The 10,454-nt window shown below is 40.5% G+C and overlaps 1 protein-coding gene across 2 annotated transcripts in view; it reads left to right on the plus strand.

Annotated features, from left to right (window-relative positions):
- ACLY (ATP citrate lyase) overlaps positions 1 to 4,871 on the plus strand; it is a 59,981-nt gene extending 55,110 nt beyond the window's left edge. For both annotated transcript variants that reach the window (XM_044447069.1, XM_044447070.1), the window contains 3 exons: positions 454 to 536; positions 1,566 to 1,642; positions 4,002 to 4,871. In XM_044447069.1, coding sequence (XP_044303004.1) covers positions 454 to 536; positions 1,566 to 1,642; positions 4,002 to 4,096 — 255 coding nt within the window. In that variant the 3' untranslated portion in view covers positions 4,097 to 4,871. The remainder of the gene's footprint in view (positions 1 to 453; positions 537 to 1,565; positions 1,643 to 4,001) is intronic.
- Positions 4,872 to 10,454: the final 5,583 nt, after the last annotated feature.

A 10,454-nucleotide genomic window follows, 5' to 3' on the forward strand; every position in this document is an offset into this window, starting at 1 on the left:
GTTCTCAGGCAAATTCTTCCTGTCTGAGCTGTTTTCCGCTGTAGATGCAGGGAAGCTGAGAACTTGACCAACAAAGCATATGTTCTTCCATGGAGTTACAGCACCTCTCCTGGTTTACATATTCCATAAACTCTTGTCTGTACAGACTAGAATAAATGTGAAAACTTTGCCTCAGGTGCCTTCAGCAAAGGTAGTTTGATGAAGGGTGTTAGGCTTACTTTCAAAATTCTCCCACCTCTTCCATCAGCTCCAGGAAGTCCCGGAGCCTGTAGTAATGATGTATGCTTTTTAAAAAATTGTGCCCTGGAGCATAGGCACCCCCATTCAGATTTGTCAACAAAAGCCTTGTGAGTTTCCTGTAAGGAATTCAAATCCATTTTTGGTCTGTTTTCATTGTTTTGGAGGAAGAAACTTGACCACTCTATCTTTTCTTCTCCCGCTTCCCCATGGCAGAAACCTAACCTCATCCTGAATGTTGATGGTTTCATTGGTGTTGCCTTTGTTGATGTGCTTAGGAATTGTGGCTCTTTTACACGGTAAGCAATCGGATATCTAGATGGGTCTTGGTCATGGTTCTAAAGCCTGGCTACACTGAGTCTACCTAGCTCAGAGACCAGGCATCCTAAGTGTACCTGGAATGAAGGAAACTAATAAGAGGAAGTTACAGTTTGGTGACAGAGCAGACAGTTTGCATGTGTGAGAAGGGACACATTTTCAGTCTACACTACAACATGCCAGTATAAACTATAACAGCACATTCTGTCCTTGCATATACAATGCCTATGGTACATTTCTGCCTCACTAGGCCAGTCCTCAAGGACAGAGGATCACTAATGGTTAAATGCCTCTGTGCAGCTGGGAGAGCAGATCTAACAGGGCATGCCTGCTATATGCTGTGGCAGCATAGAAATAAGTAGCTGATGACCTCTGCCCGAATCCAGCTTTCCAGAAACATCATTTGATGCCCCATTTGCCCTCCCTGAAGCAGGTGGGGTTCCTATGGAAGAGAGAGAATGTATGTATAGATACACATATCCCATTCAGATATGAACATACAAAGTTGTCTTATGCAGACCCCAGTTTCTATGCTGGTGGGCAGAAACCCTTTTTTCCCAATTCCCTTTCCCTTTTTTACCTGGGATCCTTTGAACTAGAGATACCAGAAGTTGAACCCAGGATTCTCCATATGCAGTACAGGTGCCCTAACACTGGAAACACAGGAAATTTCCATCTTAAAAAATGTTGGGAGTTGAGTTTGCTGGATTCTGAATGTGAGACTCTGCCAAAGAAGTGTGGCCACTCTCCTATTATGATGAAGGGGTTGGGTGAGAGGGTTAGGTCTCACTCTTACCTTGCTCAAATGTCAGAAGGGTGTGTATGGACTAGCAGCCTGTGACATGCATGAAATGGGAGAGGCATGACGACTTTGATTTTTTTTTTAACCTGCCATTGAAAGGAGGAAAAAATCTCGGGGGAGGGGCATTCACATGCGTCTACACAGCCCATATTCTTTTCATTACCAGCGAATATTAATATTTTAAGCAGACATTTGGTTTCTATTTCAGGGAAGAAGCTGATGAATATATTGACATTGGTGCCCTCAATGGCATTTTTGTCCTTGGCAGAAGTATGGGATTTATTGGTAAGTTTTGCATGGTATGGGTAAGTCCCCTGGAGGCCAGTGTAGCTTATGGTATTAGTCAAATATTGCTGCTGTACAGGTCAGTCCCATCACCTTTTGGCCCAAATCTCTTGATGACAAAGGCAGGTAACTAGTGGTTTACGGGCCAAATCTTCCCCCTAAAGAAGTTGCAGCTAATTCCAGTGGTTCCAGTTGGAGTTGATCACAACCTGAATGTGTGTGTGACGTGGCTGCAAAAAAGGCAAATGCAATTTTAAGTTGCAACAGTAGAGGTTTCAAAATTGCTGACTGGACTCACACTGCTCAGATTTCATCTTAAATACTCTATCTGTTTCTGAACGCCAAGCTTTAAGGAAGATTTGGATAAATTGGAATGAGTTCAAAGAAGGGCAACAAAGGTTATTAGGGTCTACTGCCTACATCGTATGAGGAAGGACTGAAGGAACTGGGTATGTTTAGCCTTCAGAAAAGACAACTGAGAAGGATATGATAACACTTTTCAAGTACCCAAAGACTTGTCATACAGAAGAGGGCTCATCCTATTGTCTGTCATCAAGACTAAGAAATGAAATAATGGACTTGTTACAGGAAAGCAGATTTCTTTTGAATATCAGGGGAAACTTCCGAACAGTTGTACAGTGGAACCATCTACCTAGTGAGTTAGTAGGTACTTTTGTATTCAGACAGAAACTGGAGAATCATCTGTCAGGGATGCTTTAGACTGGATTTCTGCACTGAGCAGGGAGTTGAATTTGATAGCTCAAACACCCTTCCCAATTCTATAACTCTACTAAAAGGGAGGTATGGTAATTTTTATTATTGTATTAAATTGAATTTATATCCTGCCTTTTTACTCCTGTGAGAAACTCAAGGCAGCTTACATACCTCTATTTCACCTGAGATAAAATAGGCTGAGAGTGAGTGACTGGCTCAAGGTCACCCAGTGAACTTCATGGCCATGTGAGCCTGGCCCAAAGTCACAGGCTCTTCATCCCAACCTACTTGGTGAGGTTGTCGTTATGAGGATACGATTGAGAGGAGGAGGAGAAATGCATAAGCCACCTTGAGTTCCTTGGAAGGAACAGTGACAGGATATAAATACAATAAATAAAGGCATATATAAATACCACTTTGCTAACCCATACACATCCTTGAAAAGTGAAGTATCTCAGTCAATCTTAGGGATTAGAAGCTCTTTTAAGAATTATCTCTGTTTCTTGACTTTCTCATTCATACCATCTCATGTGTTCTGTGGCTGTAAAGCTCTTCATTGTTAGGCTGTACCAATGTTATTCCTTTTGCTTTTGTCTCTCATGTTCAAGACTAGTGTCTGGACTCAGACCAGAGTAGCTTCTGAGTAAATAGACTAGATACAGTTGTCCCCTTCATCTTAACTCTCCCATCTCCATATCTCCTACATGTTGCTGGTACAAATGTTATGCCACATGCAACTCCTGTGGGACAGAAATACCCTTAAATAAATGGTGGGACAAGAACATGAGAGCCATGCTGGATCAGGCCACTGTTCCATCTAGTTCAGCATTCTGTTCACAAAGGAGCCATATCAAGTGCCAAGGGGACCCCACAAGCCATGGTGGTTTCTTCACATTGTGGCCTGTTGTGCTGTCTGAACCCAGTCATGGTATTTCCAAAGTCTGCTCTTTAGAAACCACAATCAGAAACAACAGTTTATTCTATGGTTTCTTCGTACCATTATGGCTTGGTGTGTGGCCAAACCCAGGATAATGGTTTCCATAGCCCTGGTATACAACTACCACAGGGTCCACTGGAAAGAGCAACAATTGTAAGAGTTAGCTGTATGTGTGGACCAGTGAGAAAGAGGTAGGCAAGTCAGGCAGAGAGCAATGCACCTTGGGACTGAATTTCAGGCATAGCGTCTAATGGGATACATGCCAACAATGGGAGGACTGAGTGAGGTCAGGATGGAAACCACTCTGACATGGAAACCACTTGATCATCTGTTGGTGATTGTGGTAAAAAACAACCATGGTAATTATGCAGGGTTGCTTGTCATATTATGAGAATGCAGCCTATGAGTCCAACAGCACTTCCTACCTGAGTTCCCCAGCAATTAGTATACATAAATGTACTGCCTCTGCTACTGGACTAGAAGCCATTGAACCTTGGTTACAAGGTTGTCAGCCACTGCCACTGTATTGACCATTGCCTCTTGGCCAACACTTACATGGTAGCCCTTGGGAATGTGCCATTATGTGAATAGAGTTAGCAGATTGCCACTCACTCCCAGTTAGCTCCTTTAAAAAAAAAAAAAAAGGCTGTACAGGTTTGTGGGTTCACTCTGAAAGAGAGGTATACAATAAGATTTGTTTAATTTCAGGACATTATCTAGACCAGAAGCGGTTGAAGCAGGGTCTTTACCGTCACCCATGGGATGACATCTCCTATGTCTTACCAGAGCATATGACTATGTGACAGCAGAAGGAAGCAAAATGAATTGTCTTTAGAGAAGGTCACCATGTCACTACGTGTCCTCGCTGTTGAGATATAGGAAACCAAGGACTGACTGGGTTCAAATTCTTTACAAAGCAGTCTTTTACAGGCCTTAGAAGTGGATTCTATAAATAATGATATACCAAAACCTGTTGCTATTTCTTGCTGTATTTAATATGTAAAAGCAGTTGCACTGTCTTTGCTTGTTCCTTTGTTTTATTAATTTTCTCCTTCTGCCTCCCCACTTTTGCTTTTCTGCAGTGTTTTCTGGTCAAGTTTTAATGCTTTTTTATTATTATTTTGAACCATGACCTCATTAGGCTTGAAGAACCAGAAAGTGTCATTAAGCCAACATTACCAAAATTGTGAAGAACATTATCTTTACAAACTGTATAATTTGTCTTGTCTCCTGTATGTTCATCTCCATTGTTAAGATTGTATTTCTGGTCAAGGGTACTATTGTTGATTTAATAAGCCATTCCAAGTCTGGTGTAGTAATTTTAAAATGTAAACTGGTAACATAAACTCTTGTTCAAAACTGTGAAATTTGTGTGCATTCCAGTTTATTTATGCAGCTAATATTTTTACTCTTCACAAAAAGTCCATATAAAATACAGATCAAAGGTTGGCCTATGTTTATATAAATATACTTATCAATATATTTAATCTCTGGGCCTCTAACATACCCACAACAATATTCAGTGCTTATTTGTCTCTGTATTATAATCTGTCTCAAATAAAAAGTACAACAATAAAATGTCTTAGCTGAATTTTGTGAATGGCCCCTTAAATATTAATTTGAGCTAGCTGAAGAAAACCAGACTTTTACATGATGAGAAGAATGATTGTTTAAAATGTAAAATTGGCTGTTTTATGTGAGCATATACTTCAGTAATTCTGAAACTAATACTTTGCAAGACTCCATGAAAACGCCTTACACAAGATCCTGAAGGCATGGAACTATTTCTGTAAGAAGATGTACTTTAATAAACAGGACCCACCATACGTATTCTCTGTTAGCCAGTTGATCTAATTTAAAAATAAAAATCTGAGGATACGGAATATGGCAATCCCTAAGGGTTGCTTCTAGATGAGAGGCTTTTATTTTGCAGTCATCCTGCCTTGTTCATGGAAATTTAAGCTTGGCCCAGCCATCATTGTTCCTGACTTGTGCCTCTCCTGTGTTTTCCTACAATTTCTTCCATTTCTTCTCAGAAAGTTAAGAAAGGAAAGACTGAATAGCTGCACATTGCCTTTGTATTAGGCAACCTCTCACTGAATGCCCCTGCAAATGTTGTTGTACTGCAGTTCTAATAATCTCCTACAATTGGTTATGGGAATGTCAGTTCACTGACATGTGAAGGGTCATGTTTCCTACTTCTGACCTAGAGCTTTCTTCCTGGGGGCAGAGGAGGTGCTCACAGCAGTAAGTGGACTGGTGATGTCAACTTTTCCTTTGAAGGCTTTCATAAGCTTACTGTAAGTTGGAGACAATTTGAAGGCATGTGACATTTTTCTAAGAATCCAAAACATAACAGCAACCAAGTTACTGAGTGTGTTAAGATCATGAGAAGAGCCATGCTGAATCAGACCAGGCCAGTCTATCTAGGCCAGTATTCTGTACAACAGTGACCAACCAGCTGCCTGTAAGAAACTTCATGTTCCTCAGATACTCAGAATATTTTATGTATTTATTTTTACGTTTGTATGTCACCATACTATTCCAACAGGAATCTCTAAGTGGCTTTGAGGTAATAAAAGTTACAAATATTGAACAGTAAGGCAACAAAACCAATCATATAAAACAACCACAATTTAACAAAGATAATTTAAAACTTACCTCACATGAAAGGACAGTCAAACAATATATGAAAATTTAAATTCAGTTAAACTATTACAGTTATTAAGGTATGGCTATTGTGTCTATTGCAATGTATGGCTGTGAAAGCTGGACCATAAGGAAGGCTGAGCGCCAAAGGATTGAGGCCTTTGAATTGTGGTGCTGGAGGAGACTCCTGCGAGTCCCTTGGACCACAAGGCGATCAAACCGGTCAGTCCTAGAGGAGATCAACCCTGACTGCTCTTTAGAAGGCCAGATCCTGAAGATGAAACTCAAATACTTTGGCCACCTAATGAGAAGGAAGGACTCCCTGGAGAAGAGCCTAATGCTGGGAACAATAGATGGCAAAAGAAGAAGGGGATGGCAGAGAATGAGGTGGCTAGATGGAGTCACTGAAGCAGTTGGTGTGAGCTTGGGTGGACTCCGGGGGGTGGTGGAGGACAGGAAGGCCTGGAGGAATGTTGTCCATGGGGTCGCGATGGGTCAGACACGACTTCACGACTAACAACAACAACAACATTGTGTCTAGTTGTCACGGATAGCCATACTCTCCAAAATTTTGACTCTCTTTAAAGCTACCTAAATTGGTGGCCATCAATTTTAAAGCTACCTAAATTGGTGGTCTGTCTTGATAATTGGATTTTTCAAGAACAAGCCTTGCCAGACTAATCTGGCCTCAGGTTTTGATTGGGTAACTAACTGCCCTTGGGGACTGTGGTAATGCTGTGGATATAATATATCTTGATTTCAGCAGATGTCAGCAAAGTACCCCATGCAATTCTGATCAGCAAACTAGCTAAAGTGGGCTTGATGGAACAACTATCAGGTTGGATCCATACACAATAGGACTTAAGAGAGTGTTTCTCAATGGCATCTTCTCAGACCGAAGAGAGGTACCAAGTGGCGTACCACAGGACTCATTCCTGGCCCCAGTACTCTTCAACATTTTTATTAATGACTTTGATGAAGAGGTGCAGGGAATGCTGACCAAATTTCCAGATGATATAAAATTGGGTGTGGTAGCTAATACCCTGGAAGTCAAAAGTAAAATCCTTAGTGATCTGGAGTACTGGACTGAAAACAACAGAATGAAATTCAATAGGGACGAATGCCAAGTTCTACATCTAGGAAAAGGGAACAAAATTCACAGTTGCAAGATGGGAGATATTTAATACCAATGAGAAGGATCTTGGAATTGTTACAGATCACAGGTTGAAAACATGTCAACAATGTGATGTGTCTGCAAAAAAAGTTAATCGTACATTGGACTGCCTTAATAGAAGAATCACTTCCAAATCACGTGAGGTACTGATTCCCTTCTATTCAGCATTAGTTAGGACCCATCTTGAGTATTGTGTCCAGTTCTGGGCACCACACTTCAAGAAAGATGCAGGCAAACTGGAAAAAATTCAGAGGAGAGCAACAAGGATGACCAGAGGTCTGGAAACAAACGTCCTATGAGGAGAGATGGAAAGAACTGGGCATGTTTAGCCTTGAGAAGAGACTATGAAAGTACTTTTCAAATACTTGAAAGGCTGTCACACTGAGGAGGGCCAGGTTCTCAGTCATCCCAGAGTGTAGGACATAGAATAATGGACCCAAGTTACAAGAAACCAGATTAAGCTAGCCATCAGGAAAACTTCCTGGCTGCTAGAGCAGTATGGCAATGGAACCAATTACCTAAGGAGGTTGTGGGCTGTCCCACAGTGGAGGCATTCAAGATGCACTTGGAAAGCCATCTGTCTGTGATGCTTTATCTTGGAGTCCCACATTGAGCAGGGAGTTGGACTCAATAGCCATATAGGTTCCTTGCAATTCTGCTATTCTACGATTTTATGATCACTGCATCTTGTGGTAGAAAATCCATCCTTTTAACTCTGTGCTGTGTGAGGAAGTACTCTCCTTTTATCTTTTTTAATCTCCCACCATTCAGCTTAATGGATTCTAACATTATGAGAGAGGGAAAAATATGTCTTCCTGATCTTTTTTTCTCACTGAACATAATTTGCTACATCTATCTCATATCTTCTTTATTTGCATTTTTTCCTAAGCTAAACAACTCTATATGTTACAATCTTTCCTGATAGATTGCTCCAGCCCCTTGATGATTTTAGTTGCCCTTTTCTGTACCTTTTCAATTCTATAATATCCCTTTAGATCAGAACTGTACACTGTATTCCAAATGTGATCAATTTGTATCATAAATTTGTATAAGGACACTATGATATTAGCAGTTTTACTTTCAGTTCCTTACCTAATGATCCTCTACATGGAATTTACCTTTTCACTGCTAGAGTCAACATCTTCGTCAAGCTGTCCACCACAATTCCAAGATCACTTTCTTTTTTAGTCACTGCTATTTGTGATTCAGTCAGTGACCATGTAAAGTTTGGATTTTATTTTTTGTTTGCACCAACCTGCATTACTGTACACTTAGTCACACTGAATGGTTTTTGCCATTTTAATGTCCATTCACCCACTTAAGAGATTTTCTCTTAGAGGTCATCACAATCCCTTCAACTACTCTAAATAATTTGATATTTATATAGACTTTCTCATTCTCTGTGTCTGAACTCTTTGTAACCTTGCTGAGGCCTCTATCCAGCAAGCGCCCCACAAGTCATAAACCTTGTTTTACTTCAATAGACAGCAATTCACAATTGATGTGTGCATGAATGAAATACTAGTGTAAGAAACTGCCCTGCTGAAACAGCATTCTTAACTGTGCTAATGTTCTACAAGCATGAGAAACTAGACATGCAGTGGGAAGACAATTGCTGGCATCTAACTTTTTGCTTAACTGTCCACTGTTAAATGTAAAAACCTTTGGAACATAAGGGGTGGGAGTGTTGAGCTGTCTCGGGGGGGGGGGGGGCAGGCTGCTCTGTATTGTGTGCAGGCTTTAATAAATAAGTTTTTCTGTTAGACCTTGCTGGTGGTTTACTGTCTCTCATGGTCAGACAAACAGGCCAGTTGGGGTGGAGTCCCTGACAGTATCATTAAGGAACTTGACCACCTGGCTGCTAATTCCTATTTCTAGATCACATATGAACAAGTTAAAAGGCTTTCTGTTTCATAAGGAGTTCCTGGTCGGGGGCGGGGGGTGGGGACTTTTAATCCATGCTTGTTAACTTTTCTCAAGAGCCTTGGTGAGAAACTTTGTCAAACGTTTCCTCACAGATTCAGAAAACTCTGAAAGGATAATGAGCTAGTATATATTTTCTGGAAGTCATATTGATTCCCCTGATTGAGTCAGCAAGGCTTTTCCTTTTTTTTTTTTTTTTAATGCTTGTTATGCGGAGATCTGGCACTAGCTGGTTTTGACACCTTCCCTCAAGCCTCCAATACGGGGATAATAAAATTGAACAGCCTTAGAGGGAGCACAATATATTGAGCTCATTATTTGGAGCTGCAGTATAATTGTTAAATGCTTGGAAACAAAAACAAAAAAAAAAGTATTTTCTACACGAAAGTAGAGCTATGTTAGTGTTACCGGACTAAGCCAGTCAACAGCTGCGGCAAACCCCAGGTGGACCCCAGACCTGAAGCCAAACAGAGCCTGAGACGAGACTTAGAGCTAATAGCAGTTTTATTCTAGCGCACTATAGAATAAACGGTGACAAAGGGGAAACATCATTTCAATTGTTAAAACATATGATCTGGCCTGGGCAACTTCTTCTTCCTTCTCTTTCTCCTCCTATATTTTTATTTTATACTGATAATTTTAATTTTGTATTTGTAAATCAATGTATTTTTTGTATTTTATATTTAATGGTAATTTATTATGTACTATTGTATTTCAATGTATTTTATCATGTTGTAAGCCGCCCCGAGGTTTCGGCAAGGGGCGGCATAGAAATGTAATAATAATAATAATAATAATAATAATAATGATGCTTCCCAAATCAGAGTCTCGAAAGAGGTACAGATTATATACCCTACATCATAAACATGTTGTCCGGATACAAAGTAAATTCATTTCCCCATTATTCTTTGTTCTATTTGTTAGTTTACAGAAAACTATTTATCCAGAGACTTTCCTTCTCATGTGTCTGTTGATTATCTCAAAACAATTCACACCCGCTTTATGGTGCTCACCTAATAGTAATTTATAATGCAATTTGCTACTTTTATTGAGGTTTCACCCGGATTCCAACCGGGCCCAGGCTCCAAAGATATTTCCCACTTGCCCTCTTTGACATCCAGTTGTCCTGTCCCAGGAGTTCACACAGGGTTCACTATTCTCCATTCCTCCCCCCTCTCTCCTGGACAGGAAGTACAACATGGCTGCAGTTCTCTGGCTAAGTGGTTAGCCTAAGTGTTGTGAGAGACAGTGTGTGTTTCAGGTGAGTTTCAGTAACACTAGCCACGGCTTTGTTTCTACCTTTGGAGCAGGGGGGAAAAACTGATGCCCAACACAACGACTCAAAAAGTCCTGTGTTGCTCCATTTTCTTTTAGGAGCAATCTAACTCTTGTCCCAGAGGTGAGAAAAGAAAATA

This window comes from Varanus komodoensis, unplaced genomic scaffold (assembly GCF_004798865.1).
Source record: "Varanus komodoensis strain SLA01 unplaced genomic scaffold, ASM479886v1 scaffold50, whole genome shotgun sequence".
Lineage (NCBI taxonomy): Eukaryota > Metazoa > Chordata > Lepidosauria > Squamata > Varanidae > Varanus > Varanus komodoensis.